General features: G+C 34.6%; 5 protein-coding genes across 5 annotated transcripts; 3 read left to right on the top strand and 2 right to left on the bottom strand.

The window, feature by feature from the left end:
* Nucleotides 1-7,277: 7,277 nt before the first annotated feature.
* Nucleotides 7,278-8,030, bottom strand: LOC141664502 (secreted RxLR effector protein 161-like). Its single transcript, XM_074470454.1, has one exon. It carries the CDS (start codon nt 8,028-8,030, stop codon nt 7,278-7,280), a length of 753 nt encoding a protein of 250 aa, XP_074326555.1.
* A 1,974-nt stretch (nt 8,031-10,004) lies between these two features.
* Nucleotides 10,005-11,372, bottom strand: LOC141664501 (uncharacterized). Its single transcript, XM_074470453.1, has one exon. It carries the CDS (start codon nt 11,370-11,372, stop codon nt 10,005-10,007), a length of 1,368 nt encoding a protein of 455 aa, XP_074326554.1.
* Nucleotides 11,373-12,178: 806 nt separating this feature from the next.
* On the top strand, nt 12,179-12,850 carry LOC141664500 (F-box/kelch-repeat protein At3g23880-like). Its single transcript, XM_074470452.1, has one exon. It carries the CDS (start codon nt 12,179-12,181, stop codon nt 12,848-12,850), a length of 672 nt encoding a protein of 223 aa, XP_074326553.1.
* An 852-nt stretch (nt 12,851-13,702) lies between these two features.
* On the top strand, nt 13,703-14,731 carry LOC141664499 (putative F-box protein At3g21120). Its single transcript, XM_074470451.1, has one exon. The coding sequence runs from the start codon at nt 13,703-13,705 to the stop codon at nt 14,729-14,731; it is 1,029 nt and encodes a 342-aa protein (XP_074326552.1).
* Nucleotides 14,732-17,844: 3,113 nt separating this feature from the next.
* LOC141667914 (putative F-box protein At1g32420) lies at nt 17,845-20,262 on the top strand. The gene is made up of 2 exons (XM_074474557.1): nt 17,845-18,115; nt 18,224-20,262. Exons 1-2 carry the CDS (start codon nt 17,862-17,864, stop codon nt 19,113-19,115), a joined length of 1,146 nt encoding a protein of 381 aa, XP_074330658.1. The 5' UTR covers nt 17,845-17,861; the 3' UTR covers nt 19,116-20,262.
* The last annotated feature ends 4,124 nt before the right edge of the window (nt 20,263-24,386 follow it).

Here is a 24,386-nt window from a genome sequence, read left to right as displayed (position 1 = left end):
TTTTGACATGAGTCACAAAGACCATCAGGAGCAAATACTGATTTTGGCAGTCCTCTCACAAGATCTTTCTTTACTAGCTCATTTATGTTGTTGAAATTTAAATGAGAGAGTCTCTTGTGCCAATTCCAGCTTTTTTCAATTGATGCTCTGCTTAACAGACAGATTGCAGAACCATCAGAGTTTGTTGAAAGTCTGGCTTCATATATGTTACCATGTCTGTAACCTTTCAGAACCACTTTTCCTGTAGAATTACTTACAACTTCACAGTGTTCTTCAAAGAATTCCACATGATAACCTCTGTCACATATTTGACTTATACTTAGCAGATTGTGTTTAAGTCCTGAGACAAGAGCTACTGATTCAATTTTGATATTCCCAGGATTGATATTGCCATATCCTAGAGTCTTTCCCATGTTTCCATCTCCATAAGAAACTCCTGTGCCAGCTTTCTCCATAAAGTCTGATAGCAGGGCTTTATTTCCAGTCATATGTCCTTAACATCCGCTGTCCAGAATTAAGATGTTTTTCCTGTTGCCCTGCAATCACAAAGACCACTATTAGTTAGTTTTAAAGACCCAGACTTGCTTGGATCCTTTGGCCTTTTTAAGTTTGTCATCATTTGCAGCGGATTTAATTTCAGAGTTTATGCTAACATGCTTTTTATCAGACTTTATATCAGACTTTGCATCAGAATTTACACTAGAAGGAATTACACTAACTTTCTTCAAAGAAGGTTTTATTTGATAATAATCATAGTACAAACTATGATATTCCTTACAAGTATAAATAGAATGTCATAAACTACCACAATAAAAATAAGGATTTTGTGATTTAGACCTAACATACTGACTCTTAACTCCTGATCTAGGAGGTAAAGAGTTTATATCTTTATTTTTCTTGCAAAAAGAAGCAAGATGGTTAGAGTTTTCACAATTATAGCATTTCTTTCTAAGAGCATTAGGAACAGACATATAATTATTGCTTTTATTCACACATTCCTTTCCATTCCTATTTTTCCTAGCTTCCTTGACCTTGTTTACATTTTTAATCTCTTTCAGCTTATACTTAAGCTACTTCTTGGTCATTAAACATATGTTTACTTCAGCTGATTTATCCTGTTTCAACTTGTCAGAAGTAGACTTTTCTTTGACTTCTATTTTAGAGTCTTTCATCTTTTCAGATTTTGACTTGTCAGAATTTGACACAAACTTGACAGGATTAACTTTAGGCTTTTCAGCTTTCTTGGTAAAGTTTGGTTTAGATGACACAGTTTCCTTTTCTTCTTTATCATCTAGGTAACCTAGTCTTTCTTTCCAATTTCCATTTTCTAAGATTTTCTGAGTTGTTCTTCCAGAGTTAGTCCAAGTTTTGATTATCTCCTTTTCCTTTTCTAGTTCAGATTTAAGAGATTTATTCAATTTTAGCAGTTCATCTCTAACATACAAAGCCTCATCTCTTTCTTTCTAAGTTTGATGGAATATAACTAACTCTTTTTCTAATTAGTCATTTATGTTTCTAAAAGCAAGACTTTGAGATGTTAATCTTTCATTTTTTAAAGTCTGATCTTTAAAACTAATGAACATGGTTTTAAGATATAATCTTAGCTCAGAAATATCATCAGTATGAAAAACAAGAATTGAATGAGGTACCTTCAATTCAGCAGCATCAGAACTGCTATCAGCATTTGCCATTAAGGCATAGTTCACCTCATCTTCAGAATCTGAAGTGTCTGCCCAGTTTTTCTTCTTTTTAATAAGTGCCTGGCCTTTATCACCTTTCCCTTTCTTGCAGTCAGGAGAGATGTGGCCTCTTTCACCACAATTGTAGCATTTGACATTTGAGTTGTCTCCTTTGTCAGACTTTCCTCCTTTGCCTTCAGACTTTCTGAACCCTTTTTTTCAGAACTTCCACCTTTCCTAGAGAACTTCTTGCCCTTTCTGAATTTCTTGTAGGCTATCTTTGTGATACCCTTCACCATAAGAGCACACAGTTGCATCATCTCTGCATCAACATCCACTTCAGATAAATTTTCAGATTCTGAATCATCATCATCAGAATATGATGACTCTGAATCAGACTGTATGATGAGAGCCTTTCCTTTGCCCCTCTTTGAGACAACCACTTTAGGAGATTCCTCCTCAGCTTTAAGAGCAACTGTCTTTGACTTTCTTCCATGCCTTTTGCTCCTTTGATCCATCTCAAGTTCATGAGTCTTGAGCATACCATAAATTTCATCAAGAGTAGTTTCAACAAGGTCATAGTTGTCTCTTATGGTAGTAGACTTCAAATCCCAATTTTCAGAAAGAGCTAAAAGGAATTTTAGATTTGAATCTTCAAGATCATATTCCTTGTCCACCAATGACAGATCATTCAAGAGTTTGGCAAACCTGTCATATAAACCAGTTAGTGACTCATCAGCTTTTGAGTCAAAGTGCTCATACTCTTGTGTGAGTATAGTCTTTCTGTTCTTTTTGATTGCTTCAGTTCCCTGGCATCTTGTCTCCAAAGCATCCCATATCTCCTTTGCAGTCTTGCATCCAATTACCCTGTCTGACATGACATTGTCAATTACACTATGCAGTAGATGCCTTACCCTTGCATCCTTGGCAATAGATGAGATGTCTTCAGTTGTGTAATCACCTTTCTCCTTTGGTATCATCTTTGCTGGTTGATCAGCAACTGCAACAGAAAGCTTGGTAGGCTTATATGGTCCATCATTAATTATATCAAGGTATTCTGGATCTGTGGCTTCCAGAAACATAGCCATCTTTACCTTCCATATAGGATACTCAGATGCTCTCAGTATGGGAACCATAATACTCTCATATCGACTGTGGGTTTGATTGTTTTGAGTATCTTGAGTTTTGGTGGGCTTAGGTGGAGTTTGTGTTTCTTCAGACATGATTGTAAACTGGATCTCACTGTTTGTATATCAACAGAGATGCTCTGATACCACTTGTTAGGTCACACAACACTATAGATTGGGGTTGAATATAGTGTTTATACAATCAAATCGATTTAGAACACAAGTATGTAACAGTAATCAAGTTTATTCAATATAATAAGTTCTGTTACAAAGTAGATTAAACTTCTCTCTCAGTGATGAACAATATCACTAAGAGCTGCTAGGTTACAATGAATAATGTTCTCGTGAATGATAACACTTATAGTGTAAACCCTAAGCTGTGTTTATATAGTACACGGTTACAAGATATCTTCTAATTGATATGAAATATAATCCTGTCTCCTAAAATATATCAATTAGATATTATCTTCTACAAGTCTTCTAGTTGTCCAACTCTTCATACATACCTTCTTTTATTTTAGTCCAGATCATCTCCTGTAAATCAACTGCATTCCTTATCTGATGTACCCGCACTTAAGTCCTGATATAAATCATGACGGCCTTAAGTTCTGATATAAGTTCTGACTTCGGTAAGTTCTGATTTCCAGTAAGTCCTGATATTAAGTTCTGATATAAGTTCTGACTTCGGTAAGTTCTGATTTCCAGTAAGTCCTGATATTAAGTTCTGAAACTAAACAAATCAGATTAGATATGACATCACAAATATATTTAACATAATATTATATATATATTATAATAATTTATAAATAAATATAAAATGCATTTAACACTTTCCGCAGTTTTGACTAGGTCCGTGGATTATATAAATAAGATGTACATGTATATTTGATGAAATTTTAACATTAAAGTCCTAACCTGAGGGTCATACAATAATGACTTGTGTCTAGGGATGGCAAAATAATCCGATCCGACGGATACCCGATCCGAAACCCGAAATTTTGGATTTACCGAACCTGATTTTTTGGATTTGGATATGGATTTAATTTTTAAATCCGAAAATTTTTGGATTTTGATTTGGAGATTAGGTATACCGATCCGAAACCCGATCCGAAATCCGAAACTCTATCCGAACCCGATCCGAACCATAAATCCGAAAAAAACCCGAATTAATATATATATTAATTATATATATTAATTATATATATATAATATTAGAATTTTATGTATTACACATTGTAATATATATATATTAATAATATACATTATACATATTATCATATAATTTTTAGAACATATATTTTTATATTTATGTTAAAATTTAACTAACTATAAAGTTTAATTAAATATAATTATTCAATCATTTAAATGGGTGATAAGGTTTATAAGGTTAACAAAACATCTTTTAGTAATAAATCTAAAAAACTGAATATCAATTGAGTTGATTTTTTAAATATTAGCTATACATATAATAACACGATTAATGATGTGGTGTAGTGGTTGAAGAGATGATACATTAACTTTTTCTCTACAAGTCGCTTATTCGATCCCTAGCACTTGCAATATCAATAATTATACAAATTTTTAGATTTCGGGTTCGGGTTTAGGTATGAATATCCAATTCGAAAAAAATTCGGGTTTCAGGTATACCCGAATCCGATCCGAAATCCGATGGATTGGGTTCGGGTATTCATTTTCGGGTATTTTTCGGGTTCGGGTCGGGTTCGGGTATGGATAAATTTTTCGGGTTTAGATATGGATTCTGCAATACCCGACCCGATCCGACCCGATTGTCATCCCTACAGTTGTGTCCTATGGATCCTGCTCTTATCTGAAAAAATCTTGTTTTAATTTAGTGGTTGCTTGAATAATAAATGGTTAAAACTTGATCTAAACTGGTATATAAATTCATTGGCTATCAAATATAAAACCCTATCATCATTTTAAAAGTAATCCTTTTGTTCTGTTGCCGGTAAGAAATTATATTTGCATTTTGTTTTTTTTTTCTAAAAATATAAAAGGATCGGAGCTCTGATCCGTTATCCGTGATCCTAACGGATCCGGATATGGACCGGGCTGTAAAAAGTCCGATTAAAATTCGATCCGGATCCGAATCCGGTAAAATTAAATGGATCAGGATATGGATCATGGTCGATCCGATCCAAATCCGATCCAATGACAACCTAGGGAAATGTTGCGAATATCATATCCTCCTCAAATATTGTTTTATGCGATATATACAAGATATATTTGATTGATTGATAAAATATATTGACAACATAGATAAGTTGATTATTTTTCAATTTTTTTGTAAAGAAAAGTTTACTTAATTTTCTATTATGCAGAAAGAAAGTTTTGAAAATAGATAACTTTAAAATACTCGTAAAAGTACTCGTAAAAGTCATGTTTACCGATAATGTACAAATTATATTTGGGAAATATCCGTGCTTAGGGCTGAGCATTCGGTCGGTTCGGTCAGAAACCAAACCGAATTAACCGAAAACCGAAATGATAATTTTTCCTAACCGAACTGAACCAAACTTATGCACTAACCGAACCGAATTATTTCGGTTAATTCGGTTCGATTTCTGAAAACCGAATTTTTTGAAATTTTGTCAAAATAATTTAAAATGAAAATAAAAAATAATTCGAGATGTTAAAAGAATACATATTATATTATATTATATATGTAAAAAATTGAAGATACATACATTCACCAATTAAAGATACATACAGTCTATTTTCTTGTTTATATTTATTATATTATATTATATATATATAATATAATTCAAATATATATATATTTAGATTTCGATTATTTCGGTTAAACCGAATTAATGTTTAGATTAACCGAACCGAACCAATATTATTTCGGTTAAAACCGGAAAACCGAATTAACCGAAATTTAAAAAAAAATCAAACCAAACCAAACCGAAATTATACGGTTTAGTTTGGTTTTTCAGTTTCGATTCAGTTTTGTTCACCCCTATCTAGGGTTGAGCAAAACCGAACCGAAACCGAAAAACCGAACCGAACCATGCTAATTCGGTTCGGTTCGGTCCTGATTTTTCAGAAAATTCAGTCTATTCGGTTCGGACCGAATAGATCGAAATAAAAATTCGGTTCGGTCTGGTTCTCTTGAAAAATATTCCGGTCCGGACTGGATAGACCGAATAGACCAAATTATATATACTATAATTTTATATTATATACATTTTACATATATTTTAAAAATTATAATCATAATTTTTAATTTTTAATTGTATTTATATACTCTTAATTAGTACTAAATATATATCACCTTACTTTTATTATGTTTTAGATTTTATAATTTTTGGTTTAAAGATTCAATATAATTTTATTTTTGAAAAAAAATCGGTCGGTTCGATCCAAAACCGGACCGAACGGAATTATTTCGGTTCGGTTCGGTCCGGTCCAGATTACAATTTCGATCCGGTCCGGTCTGGTTCGAGATAAAATCATAATTCGGTTTTTCGGTCTATTCGGTTCGGTACCGGACCGAACCGACCGAATGCTCAACCCTGCCCCATTCCGTGCTTAAGCTAGTTTTAAACTTCTAGTACAAACACAAACCCTATATCTTAAACCTAATGGCTTAAACCCTACCTCAACTCGAAGCCCTCATTCTCAACTCTCGAAATTGGAGATTTAAGATACAAGAACTCTCCCTCTCTCTTCCTTTGTCCAGTCCCTCTTTTCCATCAATAATCTACCTCGATAATGTTGGAAACGGAATGGGCTTGGGCTTATAAAATACTTACACAAGCTGGAATAATAAATTGTATACTCACGCCTGTTTGTCCAAATGAAAAACAAAACACAGGGATGTAAAGCTACAACTTTTGATTTCACTACAGAACAACAACATAGGCTACAGCCTTTTTCTATTACACAGAATAGAGCTTCAACTCTGTTCTTTAATCTTTCTAATTCTTTCACTACTTCCTCATACAACACAGCAGCTCAAGCTATTTATATACATTAAACTAAAATACACATCATGCCTTACATCACATTTCATTTATTTCCTAGTTTTCTGGCCAACCTTGCATCTGCAGAATTCAACAGATAGCCTACCTTAATTCCAGGAGCTGCTGTGGTTTCTTTTGTTCACATGTTTCACCACCTTTTGATTTTACACCAACAGCTAAAATTAGGATGCTTGTTATTATGTCCAGCACACCACAGTTGACTTTCTTTATTATTGTGAGCATACTTAGCTGCTACATGCATGTATATACGTTGTATGCTCCTAACAATCAAGCTGTCTTTTGATACCTGCCTCTTATTTCTTGTCTTGATATTACTGCTTCTTTACACCAAGCTGTTTATTTTTGACCAAGCTGCTGTTCTTTTATTTGTCAACCTTGAATCCAGGATTTGAGGGCATTTGTTTCTTGCTGCTGCATATCTTATTTCATACGGGAGAGTTTGAAAACTCTAACACTCCCCCTCAAACTCGACTTTGCATTCCAAGCATTGCTTTCATTTTCTGAAACACTTCCGGCTTCAATGGCTTCGTAAATATGTCCGCTAAATTGTCTTCTGTCCTGCAGTGCACCAACTCCACAATTTTGTCATTCACCTGCTCTCGAATGAAATGATATTTGATGTTGATGTGATTGCTTCGACTATGTGACACTGGATTTTTCGTGAGTGAGATAGCAGATTTATTATCCACGTAAATAGTAACCGGATCAACCTTTGCAAGATTTAACTCGCCCAATATGTAGCCTAGCCACATAGCTTGACATGCGCATGCTGCTGCTGCCATATACTCCGCCTCACATGTTGACAGAGCCACTGTCTGTTGCTTCTTTGATGACCATGAAAATATTGCTGAACCGATATGAAAAGCATATCCCGAAGTGCTTTTCCCGTCATCCAAGTCACCGCCATAATCACTGTCTGAGTAGCCAACTAATTTTGAATTTTGAGAATGCATGTAAAACAGACCATGATCAAGTGTACCTTTTATGTACCTCAAAATTCTTTTAGCTGCCATGAAATGATCTTGCTTCGGCTTCTCCATGTACCTACTAACCAGTCCAACTGCGTACATAATATCTGGACGAGTGAAAGTTAGGTACCTCAGACTTCCAACCAAACTTTTGAACAATGTCGGATTTACCGACTCCCTTGTTGAATCAATTCTGAGCTTTATACTTGCTTCAGCTGGCGTGCTCACTGGCTTGCATTCTTCCATTCTGAATTTCTTTAAAATCTGTTCCGCATATTTTTTCTGTGACATAAAAATCCCGTCTTTGCTTTGCTTTACCTCGACTCCAAGAAAGTACGATATTTGACCAATATCTGTCATCTCAAATTCGTTAGTCATAACTTTCTTAAAATCATCAAACATACCAGAGTTGTTTCCAGTAAAAATCATGTCATCCACGTATAAGCACACGATCATAATATCTTCCCCTGAATTTGTTTTCGTGTAAAGTGCATGCTCGTAGGGACTCTTCACAAAACCATTTTTCTGGAAATATTCATCAACCCTTGTGTTCCATGCTCTCAGAGCTTGCTTTAAACCATACAAGGCTTTCTTCAATTTGTAGACTTTGTTATTCTGGCCTTTCTGAACATATCCTGGTGGTTGCTCGATATAGACTTCTTCTTCAAGATAGCCATTCAGAAATGCAGACTTGACATCCATCTGATAAATCTTCCACTGATTCTGAGCTGCAATTGCTGTAAGCAGTCTTATGGTATCAACTCTTGCAACTGGAGCAAATACCTCGTCATAGTCAATTTCATATCTCTGCTTGTAGCCTTTAGCCACTAGCCTCGCCTTGTATTTTTCCACTTCACCATCCTGATTTGTCTTTGTCTTGTAGACCCACTTGACACCAATTGCTTTGTGTCCTTCTGGAAGATCTGTGAGCTCCCAAGTGTCATTCTTCTTGATTGCACCAATTTCTTCATCCATGGCTTTATTCCATTTGCTTTCTTCAGAAGCTTCCTCAAATGTAACTGGATCACACTCAGCCATTAAGCAAAACAATGAATAATCAAAGGTAGTTTGTACCGGACTTGTTGCTTCATATATATTATCCAAACTCCGCATTTTCCTTGGCGCTCCCCCTGAACTGCTGCTTCCTCCAGTCGATGGTGTCGATGCAGGAGTTTATTGATTTGGACTTTGGGGAGGAGTTGGATCATCATCTTCATCATCCTCAATGTTGGAATCATTACCGTCATCATCATCATCATTAAAGAATAGACCTGCAACTTTTCTTTCTTCGTCGCTCCATTTCCAGTAGTCTGATTCATCGAACTCGACATCTCGAGAAATGATTAATTTCTTCGTGAGGGGATTGTAGAGTCTGTACGCCTTGCTTCTTTTGTCATATCCGGTAAAGATGCACTTCTCGCCTTTATCATCCAGCTTCTTCCTTTTCTGATCTGGAACATGTGCATATGCAATGCACCCAAAAATTCTGAGATGTCCAACAGATGGTTTGCTACCACTCCATGCTTCATTTGGAGTTTTGTTTCTGACACTTTTAGTTGGACAACGATTCAACAAATAAACTGCACATAGAACGGCTTCAGCCCAGAAAGTTCTCGGCATATGCTTTGCTTTGACCATGCTCCTTGCCATGTCAAGAATAGTGCGATTCTTTCTTTCTGCAATGCCATTTTGTTGAGGAGTATATGCCGCTGTCAACTGATGATTGATTCCATGTGCTCTGCAGAAGCTTTTAAATAAATTTGAAGTATACTCGCCTCCTCTGTCTGATCGGAGTACCTTCAAATAATGACCACTTTGTTTTTCTGCCAAAGCTTTGAACTCCTTGAATTTATCAAGAGCCTCCGCTTTTTCTTTGAGGATATACACCCAACTTTTTCTGCTAAAATCATCAATAAATGTTAGGTAATACCTATTACCTCCAAGTGATGGAATATCAAATGGACCAGCAATATCTGTATGGACAATCTCCAATGGCCTTCTGGCTCTCCATGATTTTCCAACGGGAAAACTTTGTCTGTGTTGCTTCCCCTTAACACATGCTTCACATAAATTTTCTGGTTCATTGATTTCTGGCAAGCCGTCCACCATCTTTGTCTTTGACAACAATTTTAAACCAGAAAAACCAAGATGACCATATCTTAAATGCCATAACCACGAGTCATTTTTAATGACCGTCTTCAAACACCTCTGCATCTTCGTCTATATATCAAGTGTAAACAAACGATTCTTTGACATCTCCACATCTGCAATTAATTCTTGATCCCGATTCCTGATGACAAGAGAATTATCCTGCATCTGTATATAATGTCCTTTCTCCACAAGTTGGCCAAGACTGATGATGTTACTTTTCAAAGCAGGTATATGGTAAACATCATTAATAAACTTTTTCTCACGATTCTTCAATACAATCGTAATTGTACCTTTACCTTTGACTGGAATTTTCGATGAATCACCAAACGTAACTTCTCCGCTGATGGTCTCGTCTATCTCCGTAAATAAATCTTTATGGCCCGTCATGTCGTTGCTTGCACCAGAGTCAAGATACCAAACATTTTTCTTGCTCTCCTCGTTGCCATTATAAGTGAGGAACATAGCAGTGCCAATATCTTTGTCTTCTTTTGCTGCTGCAAAATGACTTCTTTCTTCCACTTTCGGTGATCTACATTCATAACTGAAATGGCCAAATTTATTGCAATTATAGCACTGAAATTGAGACTTGTCACCTCGTTGAAATCCTCCTCGTCCTCGTCCTCTAAAATTCTGACCACGGCCAGATGGACGATAACCTTCAGTGTTCTGGCTTCTGTTGAAGGACTGTCTTCCACGTCCTCTTCCACCACGGTAGCCACCTCTAAAGCCACCTCTTCCACGACCAGAACTGCTACTGCTTGAACTTTCACCAATGGACACCTTACTTTGCAACGCCTTTTCTAAATGGCTTGTATCATCATACTGGTTCATCCGCTGCTCATGCGCTTGAAGTGAACCAACTAGCTCATCAATGGAAATTGTGGACAAATCTTTTGACTCCTCGATAGAAGTAACCACGTAATCAAATTTTCTCATCAACGAACGGAGTAATTTTTCCATGACCCGAACATCATCGAGACTTTCTCCATTTCTCTTCATCTCATTTGTCACTGTTTTTAAACGAGTAACATATTCACCAATATTTTCTGAGGCCTTCATTTTAATATTTTCGAACTCGCCACGAAGAACTTGGAGCCGCACCTTTTTTACTTTCTCCACGCCTTGGAATGATTTCTGCAAAATCTCCCACGCATCTTTTGCTGTTTTTGCATTCGAAATTTTTTCAAATGTTGATTCGTCAACTCCTTGAATAATTGTATATAACGCCTTTTTATCTTTTTTCCGGGTCTCTTTCAAAATCATCTTCTCAGCAATTGACAGGGCTGCTTCAGCGGCTGCATCTGTGGGCTTGTCATACCCGCTTTCGACAATATCCCAATTATCGTAAGAACCGAGTAATACCTTCATTTGAATACTCCAGTTCCCGTAATTTATACTCGTCAATTTTGGAATATTTGGTTGCACCATCGTCGCCATTTTTCACGAACGGAACCTTAGCTCTGATGCCACTTGTTGGAAACGGAATGGGCTTGGGCTTATAAAATACTTACACAAGTTGGAATAATAAATTGTATACTCACGCCTGTTTGTCCAAATGAAAAACAAAACACAGGGATGTAAAGCTACAACTTTTGATTTCACTACAGAACAACAACATAGGCTACAGCCTTTTTCTATTACACAGAATAGAGCTTCAGCTCTGTTCTTTAATCTTTCTAATTCTTTCACTACTTCCTCATACAACACAGCAGCTCAAGCTATTTATATACATTAAACTAAAATACACATCATGCCTTACATCACATTTCATTTATTTCCTAGTTTTCTGGCCAACCTTGCATCTGCAGAATTCAACAGATAGCCTACCTTAATTCCAGGAGCTGCTGTGGTTTCTTTTGTTCACATGTTTCACCACCTTTTGATTTTACACCAACAGCTAAAATTAGGCTGCTTGTTATTATGTCCAGCACACCACAGTTGACTTTCTTTATTATTGTGAGCATACTTAGCTGCTACATGCATGTATATACGTTGTATGCTCCTAACAATCAAGCTCTCTTTTGATACCTGCCTCTTATTTCTTGTCTTGGTATTACTGCTTCTTTACACCAAGCTGTTTATTTTTGACCAAGCTGCTGTTCTTTTATTTGTCAATCTTGAATCCAGGATTTGAGGGCATTTGTTTCTTGCTGCTGCATATCTTATTTCATACGGGAGAGTTTGAAAACTCTAACAGATAAAGAAAAAAAATAAGAGGTGTAGTATCTGCGAGAAAGAAATCGATGTCGACTCAGCCTGTAGATGGGATCCTGCCTGTAGAGTTGGTGATGGAAATTGTTATGAAAATTCCAGCGAGATTTTTAGTGGGCTTAAGGTGCGTTTGCAAGTCGTGGAATGCCCTCATTACTGATCCACAATTTGTATCAACCTTCTTTAATCGCAACAACAACACTCGAGAAAATTTCATGTTTCTTGGTGGGAATATGTGTCATAAGTATGTAGCTATGTTTCGCATCAATGAACAACCCCGCATCCTTTATGATACTAATACGATGGATGGTAGGACTAGGAATAGTTTTAACTTTTCTGACTGTTTTAAACAATGCATGGTTGTTGGTTCCATCAATGGCATCATCTGTCTATTTTCTTATTGGAGATTTGATACTCCTTTTGTTGTTTTATGGAACCCCACCATCAGTTACTGGAAACTAATTTTCATCCCCCAGCACAAGGATGAAGATGGTCACTGCGTATCCATTGGCATGGCTTTTGATTCACTCACTAATGATTACAAGATCATTAGGCTGGCTTCTCTAAGCAAACACTCACAAACATCTCGCATTGAAGTCTACTCTGCTAAACATGATGCTTGGTCAGTCGTAAACTCACGAGATTTTCAACTAACCGACCAAATTGTAGCCTTAATGTCAAGGGTGTCCCCTATTGGTCAATGAATGTTGATTGTCGGAGTACTTTTATTGCCTCCGTCAATCCTCATACTGGCTCGTATAAGATGATTTCATATCCACAGAATGTCCTGAATCATAAAACTAGCCATCCTTTCAGTTTGATGGATTCACTCGCCCTCCTAATTTATTCGTCTGATCACCAAACTTTTAATGTGTATGCACTAGATGATGGGAATAGCTGCGCTACTACCTGGATTAATATACATTCTACTGCCCTTCCAACTGTTCAGCTAAATAAGGATGTTCGCATACTTCTGTGCTTAGAGGATGCTGGCAAAACTGTAGTTGTGGGGCGATACCATCATCAGGATGATTTTTTCTTATATGACCTCAAAAGTGAGTGTCTAATTGATAGCATTGGGCTGGATTTTTTTCAGCCATGGGATGAATCATATCATCATGTCGAGAGTCTAGTTTATGTTCCTGGAATGAAACCAATCCAATATGAAGATGAATAATCACATCCAACTCAGTGGACCAATGGCTCACAACACAAAGCAGCTGGAGTGTTATAGTATTGCATCATTCGTCGGACCTCTAAATCACTGATTCGTGTTAAATACAATAGTTTGTAATGTTCTATGTCACTTTCCAAATCAGTTTTTACTCATGCAGTATGTCTGGTTCCATACTCATATTATGCCACATCATATTTCTATATTATATGCAGTGACTATTCTTAAAGCTCCGAAAAGAGTATATAATTAGATTAAACCCTAAAGGCTTAAACCCTTCCTCAACTTCAAGCCCTCAATCTTAATCATCGAGACTGGAGAGTTGTTATTTTTTTACAGTTTACAAGTTTTTACCTGTTCATCTGCGAAGAAGAAATCGATAATGACTCATCCTGTAAATGGGATTCTGCCAGAGGATTTACTGATGGAAATAATTTCAAAAATTCCAGCGAGATTTTTAGTGCGCTTAAGGTGTGTTTGCAGGTCGTGGAATGCCCTCATTACGGATAATCTTGTATCAGAACTCTTTAATCGCAGCAATAATGCTCGAAAACTTTTCCTGTTTCATGGTTCTGTTCTGTCATCCGCTGGTAAGTATGTAGCTTCTTTTCGTCTCTATGAACAACCCAGCATGCCTTATGATACTAATCCTATAGCTGGTCCGAAACTGGATCCTTTTAAAAATCTTTACTTTCCTGACCGTTTCATAAACTGCGTCGTTGCTGGTTCCATCAATGGCATCATCTGTCTATTTTGTGTTACCAGATCACAAAATCGTTTTGCTGTTTTATGGAACCCCGCCATCAATTACTGGAAACTAATTTGCCTTCCTCTCCACAAGGATGAAGATGATGGTTACGCGTCCATTGGCTTGGCTTTTGATTCACTCACTAATGATTACAAGATCATTAGGCTTGTTAGTGAATACAAGATCATTAGGCTTGTTAGGTCTGTGAACATAATATCATACATTGAGGTCTACTCTGCTAAACAGGATTCTTGGTCAGTCGTCAACTCTCAAATTCCATTTTTAACCACCCGGCCAAATTGTAGCCTTATTGTCAAGGGTGTCCCTTATTGGTCAAGGAATTACATCCACGGTTATGAAGATTTTCAGACTGGTTTTATTGCTTCCGTAGATCCTCATACTGGCTCGTATAAGATGATTCCGTACCCACAGATTGCCCTGAATAAAGATAATAGCGTCGATCCTTTCAATTTGATGGATTCACTTGCCCTCCTAATTTATCTCCCTGGTGACCAAACTTTTCATGTATATGCACTAGATGATGAGAATAGCTGTGCTACTACCTGGATTAATATATATTCTACTCCCACCCCAATTGTTCTGAAAAATAAAGATATAGGCATATGTCGATGCTTTGAGGATGCATTGCTGGCAAGACTGTAGTTTTGGGGCAGAACCTCTATCAGAACGATTTTTTCTTATATGACCTCAAAAGTGATCGTCTCTTCGATAACATTATATTGGATGCTTCTCAGCCGAGGTGGGATGAATCATATCATCATGTCGAGAGCCTAGTTTACATTCCTGGAATGAAACTAATCCAAACTGAAGATGAATAATCACATCAAACGGAAGAAAACAGTGGACCAGTGAGTATTTGGCTCACAACACAAAGCTGCTGGAGTGTTATAGTGTTGCAACATGTCGGACCTCTTAATTGCCTATTCGTCTTGAAAACAATAGTTTGTAATGTTTTATACTATTATGTTTCAATTCAGTATTCTGAAACTTTGGTTGTTTGTATGATTGTTAAGCTCACAATGAAGAACTGCTGGAAGCTGGAGCGCTATAATGCAGCAATATCGATCAAACGGCTTAATCACTTTCCCCAATTCAGAATTGCCTCCTGTAAAAGGTTGGAAAACATACTACTTTGCATCAGAATTCTCTCTCTCTCCCCCGTTCTATCTCTCTCTCGATCCCTCCCTCTCTCCCTCTCTCTCCCCTATATCTCTCTCTCTCTCTCTCTCTGTTTCTCTCCGTCTCTCTCTGTGCCTATCTCTCTATCTCTCTGTGTGTCTGCCTCTCTCCCCCGTTCTCTCTCTCTCTCTCTCGCTCTCTCTCCCCTCTCTCTCTCCCTCCCTCCCTCTCTCTCTCCCCCCCTCTCTCTCGCTCCTTCTCTCTCGTTCCCTAGTCACTGATTTGTCTTAATACACGAGTAGTATGCAACACTGTCACTTCCCCAATTCAGTATTGCCTCGTGTAAAATGTTGGAAAACTTACTACTCTGCATCAAAATATACAGTAAAGCAGTCCTCGGGCACAATATCAAGTTTAAAAGACTCAAAATTAACTCGTAAAAAGGTTATAAAGTTGGTTAGATGTCTGATAGGGACGAGTGAATTATTGACATTTTATGCAAATCTCAAAATTAGACAATATTTAACATATATTTTATGCAAATATCAAAAATATAGATAGGTGAATGACAAGAGTATTGAATTATTTAAGAAAAAGATGAAAAAGGCCCGGCACTGTTGTAATTTGGATTAACATATATTCGGCTTTTCTATGGTGTCGTCAATTTCCTTAACTTAAGGTGGTGGTTGATGAACGAATTGGAATTTCGAACTAGTGAGGCTTGATTGTTTGGTGCCGACAACATTCTCAATGTTCCATTACATGACTACTATTGTGGCACTTAAATTTTCTGAATTATGTAGTTAAAACTTAAAACTGAACTTTGCATGTTTTTAGCAGGGACCAATGCTTTGAGTTCAGTTTGTTAATGTTGTTCATGGAAAGGGACAGATGTTTGTTTAGCTTACAACGTAGAACTGCAGGAATGTTGGAATGCTGCAACATCTTTGGGGTTCATCTAAATGCATGAGTAAACCTAGCAGATAAAATTATTATTAATCGATAAATTAATAATTTATTAATTTATCGATATATAATTTTTAATGTATTTAATAAATATTTATAAATATATGTCAAAATGATTATTGATTATCGTGATATAATGAATACCGAAAAACTTATTAATTATCCGGGCGGATACGAAAAAGTGACGGATTTTTTAAACATAAACATATAATAAGATGTTATGGAAAAACATAAAGAAGATTGAGCAGAAATGAGAATGAGAAAGATCAGAGGAAGATGAGGTATGTCACAAGAACACTAACATTGCATAATTTTCTCTTGCAATATCTACTTAGTACAAGTGAAGGAACTCTATAATGGAGTAAGAATAATACAAAATGAAATACATCAAATCAATTTAAAAAAAAATCAAGTTACATTAAAATTTTAAAATTATATCTTAGAATAATTATGCAATTTTGATATAAGATGAAATTATTAATTTATATATTATATGTGACTTATATATATATTTCAAAACAAAATTATTATCTTATAAATTTAGTAAATTATTAATTTATATTAAAGGGTCCGAGTCGGGACTACACAAAATTATAAATTTATCGAGGTTATTAATTTATTGAGTATTAATTTATCAAGATTTAACTGTATGTAGTTTGTAATCATAGGAGATATGAAGTTATTTTAGCAAAAAAAATCTATTTTCTGGTTCTAAACTATAGAAATATGTACGACGAAAATTTAGGTATATTATATACATTGAAATTATTTTATAAAAAAAGTAGATAACTAAAAACTACACGTAATCTATCTTATATTTTAATTTTCGTTTTTTTAAATAATAAACGACTGAGGTTTAAAAGAGACCACTTGTTAAACCTTGGAACCCTCCCTCAAATCCTCGAGTCTCAAGCGTTAAATTAGATACAAGAACTCCAGCTACTGAAGTACATTATCAAGGTTTAAGGAGGTGTATTAAACTAGGTTTTTAATTTTAATGTATTATATATTATTTATGGATTTTAATAAATTATATCAGATTTTGATTTTACGCCGATTCTAGATAAAATGTTGTAGAGTTGATGAAGAGTCTTTAGGATTTAAACATAATCCTTCAAAATCTCATGAATTATGGTGGGATTTCAAAAATCATAAAATATATTGAATAATGACACAAAATCCATCATTTTATGAAGTTCAAAAAAATCCGTGAATACCATCAGATTTTAATGAATTTTAAATAATTCCAGTTGAATACCTTCAGATTTTTAAGCATAATTTCAAATCCCGATTAAATAGCACCGGATTTTGTAGCATAATTTAAAATCTCAGTTGAATACCATAAAATTCTGATACATTTTTTAAAATCTCAGTTGAATACACCTGGATTTCATGAATGAAAAAAAAATCTTTTAGAATCCTAAATTAATACACCCCCTAAGTTTCATTCTTGGATTATTTACCCCGATCTTTTGTAACCCTTTTTCATTATTTAATATTTCTTAAATTTACAAGACTTTTTACTTGTTCATTCAATCTATTGAAAAAGTAGTAAGTATTATATTAAATACGAAAGATTAAAAGTTTGGTTGTTGATTGATTATTCAATGCAGAGCCACCAAATCAAACTAGCGAGAACCGTTAGATATTAATTCAATCTATTGAAAAAGTAGTAGGTTTTGCATCTATGAGGAAAAGATCGACTATAACTCATCCTGTAGCCGGTATTCTGCCCGAAGAGTTGATGATGGAAATAATTGTGAGGATTCCAGTGAGATTTTTAGGGCGTTTAAGGTGCGTTTGCAAGTCGTGGAATGCTCTCATTACTGATCCACAATTTGCATTAGAACTCATTGATCACAACAAAAACACTCAACAAAAGATCCTGTTTCCTTGTTTTAGTCCACACGCTCGTAATTCAGCCAAGCCTTATGATCGTAAGTATGTAGCTTTGTTTCGCCTCAATGAGCAACCTCGTATCCTTTATGATCTTAATCTAAGCCCATGTCAGAAACTGGATTTTCCTTATAATCTTAACTTTCCTGACAGTTTCAAAGAATGCATTGTTGCTGGTTCCATCAATGGCATTGTCTGTCTAGCCTCTTTATGTAGACCAGGTACTCGTTTTGTTGCGTTATGGAACCCCTCCATCAAATACTGGAAACCAATTCACCTCCCTGACACGGGTGACTGTAATTGGTTTGAATCCATTGGCTTAGCTTTTGATTCACTCGCTAATGATTACAAGGTTATTAGGCTTCTTCCCCTGCTTAGACAGATGACTAGCTCATCATCGTCCATATCTCGCGTTGAGGTTTACTCTGCTAGCCAGGATTCTTGGTCAGTCGTCCACTCTGAAATTCCATTTTTTACCACTCAACTAAAGTGTAGCCTTATTGTCAAGGGTGTCCCCTATTGGTCAAGGAACTACCACAGCAGTTATTGTGTTTATGACAACTTTCAGAGTAATGTTATTGCTTCATTTGATCCTCGTACCGGATTGTATAAGAAGATTTCGTATCCACAGATTCTCCTGAATGAAAAAACTAGCGTCCATCCTTTCAATTTGATGGATTCACTCGCCATCCTAATGTATTCCCCCGGTGAGAAGCCAAACCAAACTTTTCATGTGTATGCACTAGATGATGAAAATAGTTGTGCTACTACCTGGATTAATCTATGTTCTACTCCAGCCCCAACTGTTCAGCTAAATAAAGATCTTCGCATACTTAGGTGCTTTGAGGATCCAGCTGGAAAGACTATAGTTGTGGGGTGGAACCCTCATCAGAGTGATTTTTTCCTGTATGACCTCAAAACTGATTGTCTCATTGAGAGCATCGGACTGGATGCTTATCGGACAAGGTGGGATGAATCATATCATCATGTCGAGAGCCTAGTTTATATTCCAGGAATGGAACCGATCCCAACTGAGGATGGTTAATACATCGATCGTACTAAATCAAGTTTCATAGGAACAAATCTTGGACAAATGCTTTAAGCTTAGTTTGCTGATTGGAGAGCTGCTAGAGAGCTGGAGTGTGTTATATGATACAACATCCATTTTGGACCTCCTAATCACTGATTTGTCTTAAATTCAGAAACTGCGTCGTTGCAGGTTCCATCAATGGCATCATCTCTCTATTTTGTGTTATCGGATGTACTCGTTGTGTTGTTTTATGGAACCCCGCCATCAATTACTGGAAAATAATTTATCTTCCCCTCCATAAGGATGAAGATACTAGCTACGCATCCATAGGCTTGGCTTTTAATTCACACACTAATGATTACAAGATCATTAGGCTTGTTTCTCTAAGCACACACTCATACAGATCTCGCATTGAGGTCTACTCAGGATTGGTCAAACGGTTATGATAATTTTCAGAGTGGTTTTATTGCTTCCATCAATCCTCATACTGGCTCGTATAAGAAGTTTCCGTATCCACAGATTGTCCTGAATCAAGAAACTAGCGTCCATCCTTTCAATTTGATGGATTCAGTCGGCCTCCTAATTTATTCCCCGGTGACCAAACTTTTGATGTGTATGCACTAGATGTTGAGAATAGCTGTGCTACTACATGGACTAATATCTATACTACTGCCACCCCAACTATTCTGCAAAAGAAAGATATAAGCATAGTTCAGTGCTTTGAGGATGCTGGCAAGACTGTAGTTGTGGGGCGATACTATCATCTGCCGAAAGATGATTTCTTATATGACCTTAAAAGTGATAATCTCATTGATAGCATTGGGCTGAAAGCTTTTCATCCAAGGTGGGATGAATTATATCATCATGTTGAGAGCCTAGTTTATATTCCTGGAATGAAACCAATCCAAACTGAAGATGAATAATCACATCCAACTCAGTGGACCAACGGAAGAAATCATGGAGCAGTGATTAAAGCTCAGGTTGCAACTTTTCCTGATTGGAAAGGAGTATTTGGCTCACAACACAAAGCTGCTGGAGTGTTATAGTGTTGCATCATCCAGACCTTTAAATCTGATTTGTCTTAAAAACAATAGTATTTACTCATGTAGTATGTTTGGAACATGTAGTATGTTTGGTTCCACACTTATTATGCCCAATATGTTATGCAGTACATTTTCTTAAAGCTCTGAAACCTTTAGTTGCTTGTATAGAATTTGTCAAACTACCTCATATATTATGCAGTACCACATGTCTCTGTATTATGCAGTGACCATTGTTAATGTAGGACCAATGCTCTTACTCTGCAACTTTTGTTGTTTCTACAACATTTGTTAAACTACTTCTCAATGCAGGACCAATGCTCTTAACTATACCTTTTGTTGTTTCGATAGGCTCATTGTCGGAACTGCTAGAGTGCTATAATGCTGCAATATCTATCGAACCTCTTAGTCACTGATATGTTGAAGTACCTTAGTAGTGTATAACATTGTCACTTTCGCCAATAACATCTAATCTTAGATCTTAATTTTACCCTCTTCTCGCTTGTTTTCAAAACTTCTTTGTTTTCTAAAAAATTATCATATACGTTTGCTTTGTTGCTTCGGTGTCTCTCTGTTAAAGTGATTATAATAAATTTGATGGTTATGGAGAAGCAACTCCTCCAAGTTTATTGTTATTCATGCTAACTGGCATCCAAATGCGATGTTGCTTAATGTTTTCTTCCTGCAGATTCATCTATTAAACCATTTATTTAGATCACAATCAAACGGTTCTTATGTTAGAGCATCTTCAATGAGTATGAAACCTTAGCTAAAAATGTGTTAAACATACCTTAAATATATATTTTAGATAGAAAGAATTGCAGAATGCACCCCTTAACTGTGGCCAAAATTCAAAGTTGTATACCTGTTTTGAACAATTGCAGATTGCATCTCATTATTTTAAATCCCGTTTCACATTGCATCCCTTTTGTAATTTTTCGTCAAATATGACCGTTAATGTTAGTCAACGAGGGTAATTTAGTACTTTCATAACTAAAACATACTTGCATCTTTGAGAGAATTGCATTTTGCATCCCTTAGGTTTGGTCCAAAATCAATATTATACACCTATTTTCAGAAATTACAGTTTGCATTCCTTTTCTTTGAAATTCGGTACAAAAAGCACCCCTTTTGCCTAATTTCCTTTATTGGGCATGGGAAAATAGGAATTTTAGTTTAAAAAATTAATTAACAAATATTTATTGTTCTAAATTGTGTTAAAAATTGAATTTTATATTTATTTTATATTTTTCAGTTTTTGAGTTATAGTTTCAAATTAATTTTTATTACATGGTGTTAATTCCAAAAATTTATAATCCCTTAAAATTAATTTAAATTACATGTATATTAAATTTTATTATTAAATTAGTTGCATCAATTTTTTTTAAAATAATATGATGTTATTATTTTTTTAGTATAGGGGAAGAATTCATTATTATGAAATTTTTAGCTTTTCTCAAATTATAACTAAAAAATTATTTAAATTTTATATTAAAATTCCTATTTTACCCTCATTATTTTAGTTGTAACTGTCAAAGGAGGTGCATTTTGCATACGAACTGAAAATTAGAGGTTGCAAGCTGCAATTACCGTTCAAATAATAATATACCAAATTTACCCTTCAAACACTTAACGTTAACGGTCATATCTAACGGAAAATTACAAAAGGGGTGCAACTTGAAACGGTTATGATGCAATCTGCAATTGTTTAAAACATGTATACAACTTTGAATTTTGGCCAAAGTTAAGGGTGCATTCTGCAATTCTCTCTTTTAGATATCATGTAAAAAATTATTTGCTCCAATGGTGTATTCTAGGGGTGAGCAAAAAAACGTCAAACCGCCCGAACCGGACCTGACCAAACCGACCAAACCGACCAAACCGCTTTTTACGGGTTTTTCGGCGGTTCGACTTGGTCTAGGTTTGGTATGAATAAAAACCGTTATTTTACGGTTCGACCTGGTTTTCATCTCCAAACCAGACCGTTAAGGTCGAACCGGACCGTTTCAATATATATTAATATATTTATTATAAATATATATCATTTTTATGTATATATATATATATATATATATTAATTACTTAAGTTTATTTTATACTTTATATATTTATTTTATAATTAATATCTTCAAATTTATATTTAACATGTAATATTTGTATTCTAAATTTTAAAAAAAATAATAAATTTTATATTTATGTATTTCATTAGGTTTCAAACCGTTACCGACCGGACCGGACCGTTAATTTGCGGTCTGGTCTGGTCCGGTCCGAAATTTCAAACGGTCTGGTCCAGTCTGATATCCTGTAAAACCGTTATATATGGTTTGGTCCCGTTTGATCGTAAAAAACCGATCAAACAGCCCTAGTGTATTCTCTTTACCTTAAAATTTAGCCAATATGTCTACGTTGCCAATATTTTTAACAACTTTTAGTTAAATTACACATTATTAGTTACCATGTTCAAACAAAATATTTTATTTATAACAACCTAAAATAATAACAACAATTTTTTTAAAAAAATATAGTCAATCATTATAGTCAACTTCACCAGAGTATATAACGTTTCAGGTCGAGTAGATTTTTAAATAATCTATATTTCAAATTATATTAACTAACAGTTTCAATAATACTGTTGGAGATGCTCTTATATGAATACATAAAAAGCTGAATTATCTTGGTTTGAATGTGCCAGTGGGATTGTAGACGGAAGGAACAGGGTATATAGCTGTTTGCATGAAAAATAATTTTTCTTTACATATATATTAGTAAATTCACATAAATTAGTAAACCTAGTGTTGCTCAGACAAAGACATATTTAATATTTTAATTGTCTGCTACTTGTGCACACACTAATTTAAAAATTCTTTATTTTTTAAAAAATCCCTGACTGATTTTTAAAGCATATTTTAATGATTCAATTTTTGAATATGGATTAATCGTTATAAATTATTTTGAATGATATTATTATCACAAAAAAGACTGATAAATTGAATATTATCATAATCGATTAGTGCTGATTTTCAATTTTAACAAACATGCTAGTAAATTGTAAATGGTTTATTTTAAGATGTATAATATTCCAACTTTAGTGATAAATTTTTTGGGAAAATCTTAAATAAAATTGACAAGAATATACTCCTAGCAGAGCTATTATTTTGTAGTCCAAGAAGATTCGATTATGGCATGTGTCAAAATTTTTATTGAGTTTTTAAAATCCTATTTGTCAAATTCTCAAAAAGTCTATAAATACATATAAAATTATATAACGCTTGTTAAATCTTGTAACCCTCCCTAATTCTTATAGAGTTAGATTATGGTGCATATCAGGGCCGCATGAGAGTATGTCAAGATGGGCATGCCATAACGTCAATTAGATTCGGCATGCCCTTTTACTAATTTTTTTTATTTTTTAATAATTATTTTAAAATTAGAAATATCCAGAAATAACAAATATAATTTTAAAATATTTACATATATTTTAATATATAAAAAGTTACTAATGTAAATGAGTATTATGATGGTATTTGGTTGTTATTGTCAACTAACTTTAATTTTATATTCAACTTTACTGTATATTAGTATAATAATTATTTATTAAATTTTATTATATTTAATTGATAAATGGCATGCCCCTTTGGGCAAAAAGCATGCATCATTGAGTCTCGTGACAGGTACCCTAGTTAGGATACAAAAACTGAGCATCTCCCCGTAAGAGCTAAAATGGTTAGCTAAATCACCATCATCTAAAATTTTATTGAATCTGTAAGGTTATTTGCTCCAGTGGTATTACCTATACTTATTAGCTAAATTCAACAATAGCATGTTATATGTATTTTCAAATTATTTTATATATATGTAAAAATTTCACATGTTAAAATAAAAAATATTTAATTAAATATAAGTAAAAATAAAAAAAATTATTTAATGAAAAATTATTGAATATATATTTATATAATTATAAAAGACACTTATATGTGTTAAAAATATATACTTATATGTATAATAAAGTTTATATTTAAATTTATATTACATTTTATTATATTAGATTAGATTAGATTTATTAATATTTTTATAAATATGTAATGTTTATTTCAATAATTAATAAAATTGGTTAATAAAAAAATCATATTTTGACACTTAATATAATATAAAGTTAAAATATTAAATATGAAATAAAAATTTCAACATATATATATAATATAAATATAATATGAATATATGTGTGTATTGATGTGGAAAATTAGGT

This window comes from Apium graveolens, chromosome 6 (assembly GCF_009905375.1).
Source record: "Apium graveolens cultivar Ventura chromosome 6, ASM990537v1, whole genome shotgun sequence".
Classification (NCBI taxonomy): Eukaryota; Viridiplantae; Streptophyta; class Magnoliopsida; order Apiales; family Apiaceae; genus Apium; species Apium graveolens.
Note: the sequence above shows the minus strand (reverse complement) of the source record. Positions and strands in the feature narration are given on the sequence as shown.